The sequence below is a fragment of the Hibiscus syriacus genome, unplaced genomic scaffold (genome assembly GCF_006381635.1).
Source record: "Hibiscus syriacus cultivar Baekdansim isolate YM2019G1 unplaced genomic scaffold, ASM638163v2 tig00111164_pilon, whole genome shotgun sequence".
Lineage (NCBI taxonomy): Eukaryota > Viridiplantae > Streptophyta > Magnoliopsida > Malvales > Malvaceae > Hibiscus > Hibiscus syriacus.
Genome location: NW_024063007.1, coordinates 1 through 20,736, shown reverse-complemented (window position 1 = coordinate 20,736; position 20,736 = coordinate 1). Strand labels below are relative to the sequence as shown.

The following is a 20,736-nucleotide window of genomic DNA, read 5'->3' as shown; positions in this document are numbered from 1 at the left end:
TCTAAGAAAAAAATCAAGTCTTCCAGTACCAAAAAAGCAACTTCAACCAAGGAGAAAAAGGAAGGGTTGCGGAGGGAACCAACATGTCGATGATTTCAATATTTAAGATTCAAAAGTGTAATAAAAAGATTAGAAATTGAATAAGGGAGGGAGTAGCTAAAGGCAATATATGGTGAATTCCATGCAACAATCATGGCATTTCAATCAAATAATTCTGAAGTCCTGCAATTATGATGGTGGATGTCATTGGGTTTTGAATTTTGAACCCAATGCAATGTTATGTTGCCATAGATAAAACTCACATGTATCCGTACTATTCTTCCATCTTTTCTGACAATTCACAATGCTTGAATTTGCAAGACACCCATGGCATGGGCAACTTAAATGCTTCCAAACTTAAATGCTTCCAAAAAGTGACCCAGGCTCTTCTTCTTTGATACATCCACTCTGCTTTCATTTGTAAGCGTTACCAAGCATCATAACTCATCTGAGAACCTGCAGTGAACATTCCAAAACATCCAAGGAATGTACAGCCAACATTTTCATGTATCATCCAACAAGTCCAGAAGGTAGAAAGTATGGGGCTTATTGTTTGATTTTTATTTTTTAAAAACCCAAGAAGGAATTGTTGTTTTAAAGCTACATTAATTAAACCCCAAGGGGTAGGAACACGATTCATCTGCAATGGCATGATACCTACGCACCTTTATGTTTCTTAATCTCATTTTATCTTATCTTTTAACAATAAAGTTTCCCGTCGAAAAGTTATCATTACAAAAAAGTGATAGTACAAGTTTAGGTACTTTCATATTTACAAAGACACAGGGTCTGCCCACCTTCTTTTGACCTCAGATTTCCATCTAACTTCCTTCAGCTTCCCATCTATACCATAATCTCGCTCCATAACAAGGTTGATCCCCTCATCCGAGTACCATCCAACTCCAATAGTGAGGGTGCCATCATTACTGACATCGACATAACTCGTCACACCGCCAGGCAGCCAAAGAACTGTAACATCCTGCATGTCTAGCACCTCTTCCTCTCTAAAGTAGCTTGAACTCTCGGGCAAGCTCCTCTTCTTTAAGGTTTCCATGCAAAGGTAAGCACAAGGGGCACCATTGCTTTCTACAGCTACAGTATCATCACCATATATCGGAGTGGCACTAACTTCAAACACCTTCCACAGCCCTACAAGTTCTGAAGGTCTAGTTCTTTTCCGTTGAGAAAATGGCTTCAAATCAAACTCTGGATCACCGTTCAAACTACATATAAACTCATGAAATCAGTTTCATCATGCAAAAGAATTATAGAACACGCAAACATAAAGATCACAACAGAGACGTAATAAAAGAATACCTTTTCTCACGAATATGTGCAGGACTCACCCACTCTTCTTCATAAACAGCAACTCTCATTATCTGTACATCTGAACCCCCATTATCAAACTCCATTGTATGAACAATACGAAGTCTTTTGTGGCAACCTTTGACCAAACACTGCACAATGAATCGAGCTGAATTCAGTAGTAAGCAACAAAATGAAAAAACGAAAAAACCATATCTTCCACCAGCCCTGCATTAATTAAAACAATGCTATCACACATGTTCAAATACAGGTTATCCAGAAAATCTCAAAAATATTAATACCATCAGAGTTTGGCACAATTACCTAAATATGAGAGATCGAGTCTTAAAGAGTAACATTTACAATTTATAAATGACATTTCCACATCGTCAACAACATGCATTATGTACTAACAGAATCGATTCCTCTGATTTTGCTGGCCTAGTTTGGAAAAGAAAAGAAAAAATGACACTTTTTTTTAATAAATACATGGCATGCACGAGCAAAATCAAATTGGATAATGCTTAGAAAACAACAAACATGGCATGGAAAACTTACTTGTTCAAATTTAAAAGTTGGAGAAAGGTAATAATTAGAGTCATCAACTTCACCAACAGGAATATCAAGGGGGCCTCTGGAATAAGATCCATCCTGTGAGTTGACAGTTAGACCAACAAGTAACAAATGTCAGAAATCAAATAAAAAAACAGAGGAAGACATTAATATTATTCACTAAAAAATAAAATGTAGAATTTAATGAATTGTTCACATCATCATTTCAGAAATTATCTAACAAATCTTTTCTAGTGGAGCGGTAAACAATAGTCTACTCTCGACAATCAGATTTCATATCCACTTTTTCTTTCTACGAAAAAAAAGTACTAAATGGCTAACTAAACAAATGAAAGGTTGAATAAATCATTTTCTTCACAGCAATACAGCATTGAATGAAAGTCTCGCATCTCAGTCATGGTTTTATAGCGATTACTGAAGAAAGGATGAATAAACTAACCTCAAAGAAAACAAGACCAGGCTCATTGTCCATGACATCTTCTTCCATCACATCACTAATTGTCAAGTCAAAAGACCCAAATTTAGGCAAAACATGATTTGTCGTACCATCACTGGCTTTTTCTTTCAGTGGCGAAGTTGCTTTCTCGACTCTGGACTCTTCCATATTTCCAAGGCTGACACCAACATGTTCTGGAACTTCACCATGTGGATTCAGGGTAACCCAATTTATCTTCCTATGGATTTCAGAGGTCTTTCCAGAGGGAGGAAAAATTGCCTCAACATGGGTAAGCACGTAGCAGTCATATAGGTTTTCGTTCCTGTTTCCAATCTCAATTGGCTCCATTTCAGCAGTAATGGGAGAAAACACCGCTCCAACCCCCTTCCATATCCCACTCACGCTACTAGCAAATGTATTCCATGCCGGTTTGATTACAGGTTCCTGAAACAAGACATAAGAACCAAAGAAACAACTTGATCAAATAAATCCATTTATACTGATAAAGAAATCATTCCCCCCTTTCTGATGGCTCTCAAATCTCAAGTTTCTTTATGGAAAAGGAAAACCATAAATAATTCTGCATCAAACATGAGATTAGTACATTCCAATGGGAGCTAAAAAACTAGAACCTTCATGCCGGTGCTGGATATTAAGAAAATATATAATTGAAGCACCAAGAAAAAGTAATCATATTTTGATAGCTAGCAAATTGGAAACTTAAAAATTCATGACCAACTAGAAGCCATGCAAACTCTAGGTCAATTTTTGCTTCGTTCTTTTACTTTGGGACGAGTGGAGGGAATTGCCAAAAGCAATGAACAGCTTCCAAAAATAACCTCAAAATAAGTTGTAATTGAAACAAACTGTGAAGTTGTAATTGTAATTGAAACAAACTGTAGTAGCATAGCACCAAATACCATAATTATCCCATTTCGAACAGGTTCGAACTAAACCCTTCCAAAACATGTCAAATCCAGCAGCACATCATCTATATCTCCAACACAACAACTAAAGTAATATACAAGTAAAGCACATCTGAAACTTGACTTCAGCTTCTGATTGAAGTCATGGGCCACTCCATGTTCCCAGCAACAATCATATCGAGATATTGTTCCGTATATATATATTAAAGGGCGAATTTTATTAACAGTTCACATCAATTGTTCCACTTCCACACGAAGAATTCATAAGGCACAAATATAAGAGAAATAGTAAATAAATACCTGAGTTTGTAGAACAGTTTCTACTTCCATTAACATAGCAGCAGAGACCAAAACTCTTCCCATCTTCTTCTTCCGATCACTAACCACTCTCTTTCCTTTTCTCCTCCTCCTCTGCTTTGTACTTTCTCTCCCTTTCTCTTTCTCAGCTTTCGCCCTCTCATTATCAATACTCCAAACGTTCTCTTTCTTTCCCTTCACTGTCACTTTCCCTATGGGGTTTGTGTTGTTGTGGCTATTACCGGGTCGATTCTGGCTGTGGATTCCGAGTCTTTTGTTAGAAGCCTTGGGCTTAGGAAAATTGCATGTGAGAAACGGGGAAGAGGAGAGTAGTAAGTTCTGAGAATTTGGTGGGTGAAAATGAAAACCTAAACAATAATTCTTGCAAAGGGGAAGACATGGTGATAGCATATCTTCGGAGATGGATAATTCCTTCACACCAACAGGCTACGAAGAGCAGAAATAATGGTAGTTAAAGGGCCTATTGCATCAGCCGAATTGTTTCCCCTAAAGTGTTTTTAGGATAAACTATACGAGTAACCACTCAGCTACTGCCTCTTTTTATTTTGATCACCGTTTAATTTTAGAAGGAGCAAGGCGCACCGATTGCAAAATGACTATCAGAAGCCGAATGATGATAATTTGCTCCGGCAAATCGGAAAAGGTGTAAAAGAACCAAAAGCTGAGTAGCTGAGGGCTTCCTGTATGCTTTGACTAAATCATAAAAAAGTAAAACAGACCCAGAAACAAAAAAAACCCCTACTATTACATGATATGTACAAAAATCCAAACTTTTTATTTCATACACAAAAATTTCACCAAAAAAGAACGAAAAATGGAGAAAAAATAGAAATGAACAAATCACAGATAAAGAAAAAAAAAAGAGCAAAGAAGCTAGGAGGAGATTCGCAGCAAATTAACTAGTAGGAGTTATTATTTACCTGATTTATCGGTGGAATTTGGAGAGGAATTTCAGGAGACGTGATTTTTGGTCTTATTATTGATAGGGTAAATTATTCATTTCGTACATAAACTATCAGTTTTTGTCATTTTAATACCTAAACTTTCAATTTTTTAAAAATATAACAAAACGTTCGTGATAATTTTTTAATATTTTTTTAAATATGTCAACAATAAAATAATATTTTTTATTATTTTTGTTTGGCCAATTGGATTATAACATGTTTCACCATCCTATGAAATCAAGCCAACAAAATTGTGCCCAGCCAGGGATGAAGGAGCAAAGGCTTAGCCAGGGAATTTAATCAAATAATATTAGATAATTAACTAATAATTTTATCTAAATAAAGATATTTTATTTAAAATTGAAACATTTATAATTAAAATATTAAAAAAATGAAAGGTCACAATAATTATTTAGTCAAATATTAATGATTAGTTTCGAACTTATAACTTATAAAAAACATTTGTATATCTTTGATAATTATTAATATAAAATTAATTTAAAAAATAAAAGTAACCAAGCCAACTACAAATTAATATATTAAGTGATTAAAAGATTTATTGTTATTCATTAAAGTCTCGAGTTTAAACATCGTTTATACAAATATATAAACATTCATTGTAAAATAATTAAAAAACTTTAAACAATATATTCATCTCAAATGTGTTAAATGTATATATAAAGAACAAATCCAACTACAAACTAATATGTCTTTTATCTTAGGATTGTTACTCGTTTAACCAGGTAACTTGAGTTGGAAAACGGTGTCGTATTTGGATTTGCTTGAATCCTTCGCATCCGCATTATTCTGAATTTTATTATTGTTTTTCAAAGTAAAGTTTTTCAATTTAACCAATAGCAGTAAAACACCGCTCTGCGAGAGAGTACCTAAAAGCAAAAACAAAAAGAATAGCATTGATCCACAATAGCAACGATTTTCTAGGGTTTTTTTTCCCGTATCAGTAAGCAATGGCGATGGCTGCTCTCAGACGTGAAGGGAGACGTTTCGCCCCTCTGATCTCTTCCCGCCCAGTCACGGCCGTCCGATCCTCTCCTTTCGCTCCCTCTCACGAGTACCGATCTCTCAACTCATCATTTCATGCAATCTCGCATTTTTACTTATCTTTCCTTGATTTTTTCTTCAATGTTTAACAAACCAGGTAAAAAAATCTTTGTTTTTTTTGTCTATTTCTCTAGCTGAAGACCCGAATGCTATTTGTTTCTCTTTGCTTTCTTGATAATCGAACGGAAGATATTTTCTATTTCGCGTTTTTAGAGTGATTCGATTTCCCACTGTTTCTGAACAAATTAAAGTTTTGCATAATGTACTTTCGGGTTTTTTAATGGCGCTTTATTTTCTTTTGCGATTGAATATGTCTAGAATTGTGCTAAACGGTTGGTATTGTGGCGTGTTCAATTACTCAAAAGAATGAGAAAAATATGAATATGTCAAAATTTTGATTGAACCTTGTAGGATTTATAATGAAATTCTTATTTTTGCAATTTCATTTTTTGATATGTTGTGAACTACTAAATAAATTAATTTGGATGACAGGGATGAGGGTCGGATTGGTTTTCGTTATATTTCAACTCAAATCGGTAGGGTTTGTTTGATTTTCTCTTTGTTTTTTTTTCAATATTATGTTTTATATACTTGCTTGTTACTTTTTCTCTTAGGGTCAGAGTTCTTGATGAAGGTTTTAACATGGGTGATGATCAATTATTTATGCAGTTCGAAACCGGATGAAGAGTGTTAAGAATATTCAGAAAATCACAAAGGCTATGAAGATGGTTGCTGCCTCAAAGTTGAGAGCAATTCAAACTAAAGCTGAGAATTCCCGAGGCCTCTGGCAGCCATTTACTGCACTTCTTGGCGATCTACCTAGTATGTCCTCTAACAAGCCTCTTATATGTTCCCTTTACTGAACAAATTCAAATTCAATTGAATTTGGTTGCATTCTCATTTCATTTTCCTAATGTTTGTTATCTCAAGTTGTTAATTGTCACTTTGTGCTCTGCTCTCCCATTTATGTTGAACTGGTGTTCATGTTGTCAATTATATGATGCAATGGCTTAGTTTTCCATCATACACTCTCTCCCTAGAAGGTTTATGCAAATGTAACTTTGGTTTTTGATTGTTGACAGAACAATTCTGCAGACAAGATGTACTTTTATAAATGCTTCTTAGTTTATAGCACCATATGTTTGAAAATCATGTGTTATATTGATATGCATTATTTGGTTAAAAGAGGCTCTGGTTATTAAATACTGGCTCTGTATCAATAATACCTTGCTTGATCAGTTAATAACTAATATTACTTGGTTCAGGTTAAAATAGAGTGGTGTTTTATGCATAGTAGCGAATAAACTTAAGTTTTACAAATCTGGATGCTAAAGAGTAACTAAAGTGTGAGTGTCGAATATAGGAGTGTTCGATATGGGTATGCCCAATTTTTTTAAAAAATTTTTCCATATATTTGGAAGCATCTTGGAGGGTTATATCCCAATGCCCATGTCTGAAAATTTGTTGGACACAAGTGTTGGTCTTAAATACTTAAAAGGAAAATGAAGAGTTGAAGCAACATAGAATGGGAAGTGTTCTAACTTTGATCTGTTAATTAACCATACATAACATGCTTTTGAAATTTAGGGCATAGAGCCTTTGACTGTTTACCATCTTGTTTTATACCTCTGCTATATTGTTTAATAATCTTTTACGGTTATATGTATCTAAAATGTATTTTTCAGCCTCATTTTATTAATATTTCTTGTCACATTGTTAGGTGTTGATGTCAAGAAGAGCGTTGTTGTAACCATCTCTTCTGACAAAGGTCTTTGTGGTGGAATTAACTCGACATCAGTCAAGATAAGCAAGGGGGTCCACAAGCTGAACTCCGGTATATCACTAAAGCAACTTAATATTTTCTGCTTTTTTTCTGTGTGTGTTCTTTAGTTGATGTCCTCTTGGGACTTCTTATGAGTTAAATACCTTTATCCGCATAGGCCCTGAAAAAGAAACAAAATATGTAATTCTGGGAGAGAAGGCTAAGGCTCAATTGATCCGTGACTCTAAGAAGGACATTGAGTTGGTCATAGCTGAGCTGCAGAAGAATCCTTTGAACTACACTCAGGTCTGTTATTGTGCTTTTATTTGCATTTGACAGTTTCCCAATGAGAGAACCTTTTCATACAAGTTGAAAATTTGATAGCTAGATTGAATGCTTGATTCATTCATTAAGGCCTTCTTTTGGTCTCCTGGGAACAGGATATGTTGATGCAACATCTTAAGTTTAAGTAATTGTACTGGTTGTTGACTGTTCCCTATTGGTTCAGTCCAGAAAATGCTATATCAGGGCAAATCTGGATCTATGATTGGCAAGAACCCTAAATTTGATAATCTGAGATAATTAATGTTTGTTGATTTAGAAAGGAGAGGCTCCATTTTGATGGTGAAAACACAAATAAAGGTTCAATCTACAGGCTGCCTAGGGAAGTGAATGGTAGCCATCACAGTAATTTAAGGTAGGGTTGATATTTGCATGATAGATGGTTAATCCGACAGTGTTAGAAAACAAAAATAAGAAGAGGATAATATTCAGGCTTAACACCTAGATCTCCTCACTTTTCGCATTAAAGACGTTAAAGGCCTCACATTTAGGGTTAGGAATATCTTCATATTTAGGCCTCATACAATTTTTCTTTATCAGTTGAACAAGCTAGTGTGTACATTATTGATTTTCAGATATCCTCCTCACACTGAGTTGATTTCCAAAGTAGTAGCTATTAAAATTGATTAAATGAAATTCTAAACTATGAAGTAAATTATAATAATGGAAGGAAACCTTTAAAGGACCTTTAGTTTCGAATTCTAGACTAAGAGAAACAAAACATTAACACACTAATCTTCTTTTTAGTGTTGTAGAGGTTGTGGTTGACTGTCTTAACCTTTAACCTTTGGTTTCAAATTCTAGACCAAGGGAAACAAAACATTAACACATTAATATCAGTTTTAACTTAAATAGTATCCAATCACCTAACATCAAATGAAGACTATAATCTGGACTTCCCTCAATCCACTCTTTTGTTCACCTTATCTTGATAAATATCTGGCTTCTTTTTAGTGTTGTAGAGGTTGTGGTTGACTGTCTTAGCCATTGATCTCTTGAATGAACTGGAATTTTCTGATATACAGATCTCTTTTTTATGGATTTTTTTCTTTTCTTTTCTCCATACATACAAATATTTTGTTCACCTTACCTTGATAAATATCTGGCTTCTTTTTAATGTTGTAGAGGTTGTGGCTAACTGTCTTAGCCCATCGATCACTTGAATGAAATGGAATTTTCTGATAGATGGATCTCTTTTTTATGCAAATTTTCTATTTCTTTTCTCCATGCTCACAAATATTTTCACCTTCAGGTCTCTGTTCTTGCTGATGAGATCTTAAAGAATGTGGAGTTTGATGCTTTGAGGATTGTTTTCAACAAGTTTCACTCTGTAGTTTCATTTCTACCAACAGTGTCAACTGTATTATCACCCGAAGTGAGTGGAATTTTCAGATTGATAAATATTTTTTCCCTGGTTAGGCGCTGCTCTATATATTCTCTTCTTGCTGCTTTATTTGTATAGATTGTTGAAAGGGAAGCTGAATCTGGGGGAAAGCTTGGTGATCTAGACAACTACGAAGTTGAGGGTGGTGAGACAAAGGGTGAAATACTTCAAAATCTGGCTGAATTCCAGTTCTCCTGTGTATGTCCTGCTGTTTGAAACAAGCGTCCTTATTTCTTGTTATTCTGCATGGAAGTCATACCGTGATGTCATGAACTATAACTTAATAAATGAATCCCATTTTTCAAATTTGTGAATTTGACATGATACTCTTGGTTGTTGAGAGCTGTTTTATGATGACAAAACCTCATTCCATGTGCTATTCATTAATACAAATATTCCTTTGATTTCTGAGTTAAAAGTAACCTTATCTAGTAAAAAATCTGCCAAAAAATATGAAATTTTTTATTGTTTTCATTTTTCCCCTTTTCCTTATCTACTGCTATGTGCCTGCTGCTAATTGCTACAGTCTGTAATTTACCTTAAAAAGAATTTTTGTATTTCCCCCAGGTCATGTTCAATGCGGTTTTGGAGAATGCTTGTAGTGAGCAAGGGGCAAGGATGTCTGCTATGGATAGCTCAAGCAGAAATGCTGGCGATATGCTTGATCGCCTTACTCTTACATATAACAGGTCTCGTGCCTCTCTTGTTTTTATAAACGTGAACTTTCACGTGAAACGGTTTCTACACTTGATTATTATTCTGTTCTTGGGCATGTGTTATCGAACTTCATTTAGTTGCTATAACTTTTTACTGCTTTTTCATAGCTGAAGTAGATATGTGTTGGTCGTATTTGTGTGTTACAGAACCCGTCAAGCTTCGATCACCACTGAGTTGATTGAGATTATATCCGGAGCATCAGCATTGGAGGGTTGATTTCAAATATTTTTCCGATAGTGACGAAATAAAAATCAGTGTACTGTTCTCTGGACATGGTGGAGGTGCTTCCTTTTGAATGTTTTGTTGAGGTACTTAAATAATCCCCCAGTAATACATCTTCCTTTCTGGGAATTAATGTACTTTGTGATGGTTTTAAATTTCAACAGCCTTTGACAAGGACAATTCTATGTTTTTGGAAGGATGTTTTCATCTAAAATAAATCCGCTTTGATTTTATTTTGGTATTTCTTCCAACTCCTTGCGATTGCGAATGAAAATATTGGGGATGGTAAATTTTGTTTAATGCATATATCCAATATCAGCCCCACTATTTTGTTTTAAGCACAACATAAACTAAATAATACAAATATGAAACAGAAAATAATTAAAATACATAAAATGTGAGGGTAAATTACCTGTTGATTGTATTCCGATAACTGAGCCAGAGTTTGTTAATTAATTATTAAAATTTTAATTAGATTTTAAAAGTAAGATCAAATTGATAGAATGTGCAAATAATAAGGATCATATATGTCGTTATAGAAATTTACTTATTTGTCATGTCAACAATTCTAACAGTTCACGATCTATGAGTTAATTGAAATCAAATTGAAAGCTAATTGACTTAAATGATTTTTTTTGTTTAGTGGTCAAAATAAAATTAACCCTATAGTTTAGTAACTAAAGAGGTAGTTTACCCAAAAATAATATGAATGCAATATTAACGTGTTTAAAGTAAAATGCATGGTTTCTTAAAATATAGTTATGTTAAAAAAATAATAGTACATGAATTGACTACCGTACAAATATACAAATTGTTGTGTATTAATTAGAAGAATACCAACCAAGAACATAAACTCTTACGTATTTTAAAATTTTCATATTGATCTTGAAAATATCCATTTTCTAGTTTAAATGTTGTACAAAGAATTTATATTTTCACGTTGAAGTTTGCAAGAAAACATTAATTATAAAGAAAAACGCCATAAAGAATGCTAATAATACTCCTTGTGAAACACAAATCTTGTGTTGGTTTTGGTGGAAAATTTGGTGCACAACTTCTCCAACTCTCTGGCTAACGCCTTTGGTCCACAGTAGAAAACGCCTGCTCCAAAACCTCACTTCTAAATTCATGTTTGTATTAAAAAAAATATGATTCATTAAAAATAAGAAATAGCGTATCGGATACATATTTATATATGATACTCGCACTCGAATATAAGTAATATAGATATTATATGAGCTTTTTCTTACCAATCCTAGCCCCTCTATGTCTCCTAGCCAGTTTTGAGAAGATGTTGAACCAGTTTGGTCGACCAAATTGTGTGTGTACCTGAAAAATCTCATTACTTTGACATTACAAAACTTTGTTTTTGTAAATATATGATATTAACATAATATAAATACATAAATTATCCAAGTCCGATCGAGTTCGTGCTCACCGGAGTTCGAGAGATAATATCAATTCCATACTTGGCTTGATACAGAGATTGTATAACGGTGATGAAAGCCGACCGAGCATCACCCTCTTGATATACACTGGTTAGGAAATTGAATATCTCTACAACAGACTAAACAAATAGATATTTTATCAAACACAGTCTAAGCCTAATAACTGGCTTTGCATACACGCTTTTAATTTGTTTGTTCTCATAAACATTGGCTCTTGATGGAACAAGTTCAATGGACCGTCCGGTCTGGTTTTTTAGATGATGGATGAAGAATGACTAGAGATTCTCACCTGCTTTTCGTTTGCTTCAGCTATTTCCTTCATAACATCCATGAACCAATTAAAAGAGCTTTGTTCTCTTGTAACCCAATAAAGATAAGCTTTGAATGGTGTCTTCTCAAGGCTGCCTTCTCCACAAGCTGCCTACATTATGTTCACAACACTTGTAGTCAATCGAAGAACATAGTTCATTTGCTATGTTATTCTGACTCGAATATGATTCTTCAAATGTTCAAACAAGTTATATATAAAAAAAAGCCTTATCCGTGTCAAACACGTACTTGTACCGAACACTCGATATTTGTAATAAGAAGATATGAAGAACAGAAAAGGGTGGAAGTTATTTACATGATTAATGGTGGAGTTGTTGAGGCGGGTAGCAATATCTTTGAGGATGCTAATGAAAGGTGTGATTCCTATGCCAAGGCCAACCATTACCACAATATCATACTTAATGTGGTCTTGAGAAGAAGCTCCATATGGTCCATCAATATAGATTTTTGGGTGCTGCTTTGGTCCTGTTATTTTTGCCTAAAAAATGGAAAATAAAATAGTAAAACTTGAACATACTCGTACATTATACATATATTCTCGTATTTTAAACTCACATTCGAATTCGAATAGTAATATTTACCTCCCGGAAGAGACCATATAGCTGATAGCTCCAATCCCCAAGAGTTCTGATATGCACACTTAAGTAATCATCTTCTGGTCCACAAGTTAGGGAAAATGGGTGCCTGATAACCAAATATCATTCAGGGTGGTGCAGAATAGCATTGAACAATTAGCTTGTAAAATATCATAATAATATCAACTCATGTTTTACCATTCAAAGGGTGAAACTTGGGGGCATTGAATGAAAATATACATGCCACTCTTGTGCCTAAAACCTTGTGGTTTTTGCAGTTTTAGAGACAACACCTTCCCCGGATATAAGCTCACCTGCAAATGGTGTTCAGAAACAACAAAGAGATTTTTCTTTAACATTTTTATGAAGGTGGTAATATGCATATTTCGGAGAGAAAACGTTTCAAACAAATAAAAAGAGATGCGTCTGAATTCAATCCTACTCAGTGTTTCAGGATCTACTCCATTAATCTTCCTTTCTTGTGTGAACTTGTAAAAATTTAGGGACGGACCAGATTATCAATAGAAACTTGCGTTATATGAAGCATACCTTCAAGAATTTAACTTCAGAAAACCCTGATCTTATAGCTCGAATCATCCTCTCTCCAGCATATAGTAAAACCGGAATGGCAATGTACATCCATGTCTATGTAAGAACATTCTTAACATCACAACTCATGTCATAGTTAATCAAATACGAATACAATTTTTTAAAAACTCCGATATAAATATTTTAAGAAAAATAAAGAATCGGAGCAACATAGTAATATGCTTCTTTATAGTAATCCTCTCTTTTGCTATAGCTATGTAACTCAGCTACAAATGCTATATATGAGTGTTTGGTATGAATATTTGAAGTAAAATGGCATGGAATTTCAATATTTAGGAAATCAACGACTTATATGAGTTATATCATAACATAAAATTACAAACAATCTTATAGATTCATAAGATTCTTACCGTTTTTTCAGATAAATTATCTGTGAGGAAGAGGAACATTGAGTGAACAATGAGCAAAGCATACACCAGAACAAACAGATGATGGGAATACCAAAACGTATTATATCCAGTGAACTTTCGGATGGATCGAGGAAGTGCCGGAGACCGGCGTCGAGGCCAGTTGGTCGCTAATGTAAATGCTATCATCATTAAGATCACCATGGTAATCCCCGTTGCAACCTCAGTTGTGGCCAATATCTGTAAATACGACGGTTGCTGGTACCCGAATCCAGCTGGCTATAGTTTGTCGAAAAACCGAACGATCTGATCCACTAATTCTTGGGAAATCACAGGCCAGATGTGTGCCCCCATGGAGAATAACACCAATCACTATTCCTCCTGCAATTAGCTGCAAAATGGAGCTTTCCCACACTGAATAATTCCAAGAATTCTAACTGGATGCAAGGATTGTCGAACTATATCAGAGTCGAGCATAATCCGACAATCCTTGCACAATTGATATACGAAGAAAGCGAGGACTTACTTTGTGGAAGTTGATGTTGTCATTGAAGGGAATAACAGAGTTAAACCCTGGATTCTTGCGCAGCCATGTGATTGTATTTCGACAAACGGGTAGAAGAATGAGAGCCATGTTTAATTTCAAGGTCTCGGCAGCTCCCTTGGCTGTGGATAAACAATACCCCATGACTTGAAAGGCTGAGCGATGACTGTACTGGATGAATTTCCATGTGAAAAGTGTAAAGCAAATCATTAACCACAACAGAATTATCCATGCTCGTCTCCAGTATGAACGAAACAATATCTCGGCCTTTGATAAAGAGACTTGCTTTTGATGATGGTGACGACGATTCTTCTGATATGAAATGGTTGAGGAGCCTTTTGGTAAGTGTGCTTTGAAAAGAGCTTCAAGATCCGATGGCTAAACCGAAAAGGAAATCACCATTATCATCTAAATCTAAATTAAACAATTCATAGAATATCAACTTCTTTGAAATGGATAATCCCATTCTTGAACTGTTAGAAGAGTAATAAAATGAGAATGAAATGAAATACCTGAATATAGCCTTGATGTTCAATGTCAAGGGCTTCCATGATTAAAGCAGCGTATTCTTCAGCTTCCTTGTGCTTTATTGACAACTTATTTATGGGACATATCAACGATATTACCTACCATTTTTGTCCAAATCAAAATACAAATATTACATGATTTTACTTGTTCATCAACTTATAAAATTTTAAATTCCAGCCGAGTTTTACTTCTCTTTAACACCATTGTGATTATAACATACAGGAGAAAGAGTCACCATATACAGTGGGAGGAGCCATACCCCAAATGTTTCAGGTTTAATTACTATTTTAATCCTCTTAATTTTGAAGTTAGATAATTTAGATCTTGACTCCTTTCAATTTTAAGGTTTAACTAATTTTGAAGTCCTCTTAGTTTTTAAACCAGGCAAATTAAACTGTGGCTTCTCAATTTTTGAGATAAATTGCTTCTTAGATTCCTTTTAGTTTTGAAACTATACAAATTAAGCCCCAACCATCAATTTTTCAGTTTAAATACTTCACTATCAATTTCAAATTAAGTAAATTAGACCCTAACTCCCTAATTTTTTAATTTTAAAATTAATAACTTAATAATTAGACTCTAATCCTCATTTTATTACTATTTATATTTGTTCCATGAAGTTTCAACCTAACTTAGTTCTTGAGGATAGAGCGTGCTTAAACACACAATAATCTCCAACTTATGAATAGTTTAACTATTGTATAAAAAAATTAAATAAATTTACAACACTCAAATTGGTGTAAAATTTATGAAAATAATATAAAGAATATGTTGAAATCTAGAGGACTTTAGTTATAAAAATAAATAAACGTCAACTATAGTGTCAATATATGGTCACCTGCTTGATGTCTCTCTCATGAATTCTTCCATCCATATTCCTATCACATCTGAGGGAAATGCCCAGAAAAAGAGATATAAATGTCTTAGAGAAGGAAAAAAATGCAAGTAAAAAAGTGATATATGGGGTAATTACAGGTCAAAGAGTAATTGTATCCTGGAATCCAACCAAGGATCGGTCATGCGAGTCCAGAAATGGCGAAGTTCATCTTTTGTAATATCCCTTTTCCATTCTCTTCTTCTTCCTCTCAATGCTCTTAGCAGCTCATTACTGAATTCTGCAGATTCTCTCATTCCTGCAACCCAAAAATGGATTTGTAAAACATAAGGCAAAAGCATGCTTATCAACCTTTCCATATTGGTGGTCTCACCTATGCAAGAACCAAAATCCGACCATTTCACAACCCGTTGAGCCCCATTTACACCGTATGTGGTGTAGGCTAGCTGGTCGAATCGGTTTTCCACGTTGCTCCACTCGTTCCCTTCCGTGTCGACGAACCTCAGCCGTTCCCCGTCGTTTGACCAACCGGCTAACGATAAAATCCCTCCACTCTCCAACCTATGAAGGAGACAATTCGGTGATGATCCGGCGGCTTGATGAACCGGAGAGAACGAAAGTGGCACAACGCTAGCACTACAAGAAGATGACGATATGATAATGGAAACAGAGTCAGAGTGTGGCTGATGCAGGGGATCTGAGACAGATGATGCTGAGCTGTCAGATTGCACGTTGATGGCGCTGAGATACCATGAGTTGGCAGATCAGCGCAAAGGCGGGAATTGATTGTGACATGTTCCTTATTGGGGTCGTTTGAGTATGTTTCAGTCTTTTGGCCATAACTTTGGCTACAGGTGTCAGAATCGCGCATAAGACCCCAATCCGGAAAGCTCTTTTCGACGCGCACGCTCTCCACATTGAGCTACGCTCCATGTGGCCTTTTTTTCAACCTCAAATTCTGCCGTTTTCCCCTCCGAATCACTAGATTTAGTTATTTTTTACTATTTATGGTAATATTTCGATTGTTAATTAGGAAGTCAATTTAAATCCGATTTAGACCGGATTTTTGGGAGATTGCTTATTTTATTTCGAATTTCAATTTAGAGTGATTTTCGGGATTTTGCTATTTTTGGCAAAATTCGAATAAATACGATTTTTGCTATTTTTGGCAAAATTCGAATAAAGACGATTTTTTTAGCTATAACAGTCCGGCTTGTGGACTGCTTTGACAGTTATTGATTTTATAATATTTTATTAAACCCTAGAGACTTTTTTTCTCTGGTTTTTGGGCGAATTTTCTCTTGTGAATCGTCTGTCGGAGCTAGCCTACAGGATAATCACTATTCTGTCTGGCGTCAGTTGGTATCAGAGCTTCAACATCTTCTTGGGAAATTTCACCAGTTTCAATGGCTGGAGGTCGTGGTCGTGGTCGTCGTGAGCAGGTTCCGAATGAGGAAGCCCAACGCCGTGATCGCAGCGTTCAGGATGTGATGATTGCGGATTTGCAGAGGCAAGTCGCAGAATTAACCCAGCGCCTAGCGGCGCAGGATTTAGAGGATCGTGAGGCCTCTGATCACGATACAATTCCACTTTCGAAAACCCATATCACAATCGCGCAGGATTCCGGGGCGCAGGATTCCGGGAGCACCGTGGTCGGGAGGAGCGTCATGGAGACCTCGTTTCGGGTCGATCTCCCTGAGTTTTCTGGTACATTACAGGCCGAGGGATTCGTGGATTGGATTAATGAAGTGGAGCGTATTTTTGAATATAAGGAAGTCCCCGATCGTGTGAAAGTGAAACTGATCGCCATCAAACTCAAGGGCAGAGCATCTGCGTGGTGGGAACAGTTACGACGTTCACGAGAAAGACAGGGCAAAGCCAAGATCACTGATTGGGAGAAGATGAAAAAGAAGATGAAGGGCCACTTCCTTCCCTTCGGCTACACGCAAACCTTATTTCAGCGACTTCATGCGTTGAGGCAGGGCGCGCGATCAGTCGATGATTACACGGAGGAGTTTTACCAATTGGTCGCCCGGAACGATTTATCTGAGACGGAGGAGCAGATGGTGGCGCGATATTTGGGGGGTTTACGCCAGCCCTTGCAAGATGTCCTCAGCCTTCATTCATTGTGGAGTGTTTCGGAAGCATACCAGCGTGCACTTGTTGTTGAAAAACAACAAAACAGGAGACCAGTGATCAGGAGCGATCACAACAGTCGACCAGTTCGCCCTCAAGAGTCCGTCCTGCTCAGCAGCCACCGCAGGGTAATTCTAACCCTACTATTAGATGTTTTCGTTGTGGTGAACAAGGGCATAGGGCGACTGATTGCAGGAAGCCTGCTAGTCAAAAGGGCAAAAATTTGTTGATTGAGGAAAACGTGGAAGACGAGAATGAGGAGATTGGCGAACCCGTGTATGACGATGATGAGACTGATGATGTACTATATGGAGATGGTCATGAGACTCTGGTCGTTCGCAAGAGTCTACTTACCCCCAAGGGCGATTCAGGGGACGATTGGTTGAGAACCAATATTTTCCACACGACTTGCACAGTTGCAGATAAAGTCTGCAAAATGATCATTGACAGCGGCAGTTGTGAGAATGTAGTGTCCGAGGAGGTTGTCCAGAAATTGCAGTTGAAGACGGACCGTCATCCTAAGCCATACAAGTTGTCATGGCTAAATAAAGACAGTGAGGTAACAGTTGATAGGCGATGCCTGGTGTCTTTTTCAATTGGTAGAAATATTTTGATAATGCCTGGTGTGATGTTGTGTCTATGGATGCGTGTCATATATTGTTGGGTCGACCTTGGCAGTATGATCGCAGTGTCATTCATGATGGACGGAAGAATACATATTCCCTTAGCATCAAGGGAAAAAAGATTGTGTTGGCACCCCGGCGGGAAGGACTTACTCCTACCCCAGTAACCCATAATACTAATCTGCTTTCTATGTCCAGGTTTTTAGATGAGATTGAGCATGGCGACGTGGTCTATGCCTTGCTACCTTGCGAGAACAATGCAGTAGACGTGGATACAGATTTACCAGTAGAGGTGCAGCGGTTGCTAGCAGAATTCTCTAACTTGATGCCAGAGGATCTTCCTCCTGGACTACCACCTATGAGGGATATTCAGCATCAAATTGACCTTGTTCCTGGGTCAAGTTTGCCAAATCGACCAGCATATCGCCTCAGTCCCAAGGAGGCCGAAGAGTTGCAGCGACAGGTGGAAGAGTTGTTGGAGAGGGGCTATATCCGAGAGAGTATGAGCCCATGTGCAGTCCCTGCTCTGTTAGTGCCAAAGAAAGATGGTTCTTGGCGTATGTGTGTTGACAGCCGAGCGATCACAGAATTACAGTGAAGTACCGGTTTCCAATTCCCCGTCTAGATGATATGTTGGATCAGCTATCTGGTTCTAAGATCTTCTCAAAAATTGACCTTAAGAGCGGCTACCACCAAATCAGAATAAGGCCTGGAGATGAGTGGAAGACGGCGTTTAAAACGCCACAAGGGTTGTATGAGTGGATGGTCATGCCTTTTGGGTTATCCAATGCGCCCAGTACATTCATGAGATTTATGCATCAGGTCTTGCGGCCTTTTATGGGGAAATTTGTTGTAGTTTACTTCGATGATATCCTCGTTTATAGTCCGACATGGACTTCACACTTCGATCACCTCCGTGCTGTTTTTGAGATGCTGAAAACGGAGTGCTTGTTTGTCAATCAAAAGAATGTTCTTTCTTCACTACTTCTGTGACTTTTCTTGGTTTTGTTGTGTCTACTGATGGTGTTCATGCAGATCAGTCAAAATAGATGCAGTCTTGGAGTGGCCCAGACCAAGAACATTACATGACATCCGAAGTTTCCATGGCTTGGCGTCTTTTTACCGTCGATTCATTAGAAATTTCAGTACTCTGATCGCCCCTATCACAGAGTGCCTCAAGGGGCGTGATTTCCAGTGGTCTGAGGAGGCAGAGGCCAGTTTTCAACTGGTCAAGCAGAAGATGACCGAGGCTCCAGTTTTGGCACTTCCAGATTTTGACAAAGTGTTCGAGGTAAATTGTGATGCATCTGGCGTGGCATTGGTGGTGTTCTGAGTCAGGCAGGTCGTCCGGTTGCTTTTTTTCAGTGAGAAGCTATCGGGATCAAAGAAAAATTATTCCACTTATGATCTGGAGTTCTATGCCATAGTTCATCCCTGAAGCATTGGCGTCACTACCTAGTACAGAAGGAGTTTTTCTGTTTACCGATCATGAGGCCTTGAAGTACATCAATGGCCAACACAAGCTGAGTAGACGTCATGCCAAGTGGGTAGCATACTTGCAAGAATTCACTTTTACGCTGAGGCACCAAGCAGGGAGTTTGAACCGCGTCGCAGATGCCCTGAGCCGTCGTACCTTACTTCTCACCACCATGAGTACTAAAGTTGCAGGATTTGAGACGTTCACAGATATGTATGCAGCTGATCCTTCCTTTGGAAGGATATTTCAGGAGGTAACTGAGGGTCACCGTCATGATTTTGTTTTTGCATAATGGGTATCTGTTTCGTGGATTACAATTGTGCATTCCAGATTGTTCATTGAGGCAGCAAATTATAAGTGAACTCCATAATGAGGGACACTTTGGCCGAGATAAGACATTGGCCCTTATCTCTTCTGAATTTTATTGGCCCAAGTTGACTAGTGATGTGGCCCATTATGTGGACCGTTGTTATGTGTGCCAGCGATCTAAGGGAGTTCTCACCAATGCGGGATTGTACACTCCCTTACCTGTTCCTGAAGCTCCTTGGTTCGATGTCAGCATGGATTTGTACTAGGCTTACCCCGCACCCAAAGGGCCTCTGATTCTATCTTTGTTGTGGTTGACGGTTTTCCAAGATGGCTCATTTTGTAGCTTGCAGAAAGACTATGGATGCTGACCGGATTGCCCATCTCTATTTCAAGGAGATTGTGCGTTTACATGGTGTTCCTCGATCCATCACTTCAGATCGTGATACTAAGTTCATCAGTCATTTCTGGAAGAGCCTGTGGGGGAAACTGGGAACGCAGTTGAATTTCAGTAGCGCCTACCACCCCCAGACGGATGGCCAGACTGAGGTGGTGAACCGAAGTTTGGGAAACCTTTTAAGGTGTTTGGCAGGAACGAAGCCGAAGCAGTGGGATTTGGCATTGCCTCAGGCAGAATTTGCCTACAACAGATCAAAAAACAGAACCACAGGTTTAAGCCCATTTGAGATTGTCTATGGTCAGAACCCATCCGGGTGTTGGACTTAGCCCCTATTCCACGTATAGGACGTTTCAGTCCTAAAGCAGATGAGATGGCAAAGTATCTTCGGGGTATCCATGAGCAGGTGAAACAGACCATTCATGAGAGCAATACCAAGTACAAGACTCGGTCGACAATCATCGTCGTCAGGTACTTTTGATGTGGTGATTTTGTTTGGGCTGTATTCTCGTGATCGTTTTCCTGTTGGTGAGTATAATAGCTTAAGGATC

The 20,736-nt window shown here is 37.4% G+C and overlaps 2 protein-coding genes and 1 pseudogene across 3 annotated transcripts; 1 reads left to right on the top strand and 2 right to left on the bottom strand.

The window, feature by feature from the left end:
* Nucleotides 1-732: 732 nt before the first annotated feature.
* On the bottom strand, nucleotides 733-4,544 carry LOC120155124. Of its 2 annotated transcripts, XM_039166692.1 has the most exons (6): nucleotides 4,518-4,544; nucleotides 3,580-4,277; nucleotides 2,357-2,797; nucleotides 1,903-1,995; nucleotides 1,357-1,496; nucleotides 733-1,262 (listed from the first exon to the last, which is right to left on the bottom strand). In XM_039166692.1, exons 2-6 carry the CDS (start codon nucleotides 3,985-3,987, stop codon nucleotides 812-814), a joined length of 1,533 nt encoding a protein of 510 aa, XP_039022623.1. In that variant the 5' UTR covers nucleotides 3,988-4,277; nucleotides 4,518-4,544; the 3' UTR covers nucleotides 733-811. The 2 variants fall into 2 exon arrangements, with proteins under 2 accessions (XP_039022623.1, XP_039022624.1); XM_039166693.1 differs by lacking the exon at nucleotides 4,518-4,544 and having other exon boundaries at nucleotides 3,580-4,279.
* Nucleotides 4,545-5,400: 856 nt separating this feature from the next.
* On the top strand, nucleotides 5,401-10,191 carry LOC120155090 (ATP synthase subunit gamma, mitochondrial-like). Its single transcript, XM_039166666.1, has 9 exons — nucleotides 5,401-5,613; nucleotides 6,096-6,139; nucleotides 6,273-6,425; nucleotides 7,324-7,437; nucleotides 7,544-7,671; nucleotides 8,960-9,082; nucleotides 9,170-9,289; nucleotides 9,659-9,780; nucleotides 9,955-10,191. Exons 1-9 carry the CDS (start codon nucleotides 5,510-5,512, stop codon nucleotides 10,022-10,024), a joined length of 978 nt encoding a protein of 325 aa, XP_039022597.1. The 5' UTR covers nucleotides 5,401-5,509; the 3' UTR covers nucleotides 10,025-10,191.
* An 813-nt stretch (nucleotides 10,192-11,004) lies between these two features.
* Nucleotides 11,005-15,943, bottom strand: LOC120155127 (annotated as a pseudogene).
* Between the last annotated feature and the right edge of the window lie 4,793 nt (nucleotides 15,944-20,736).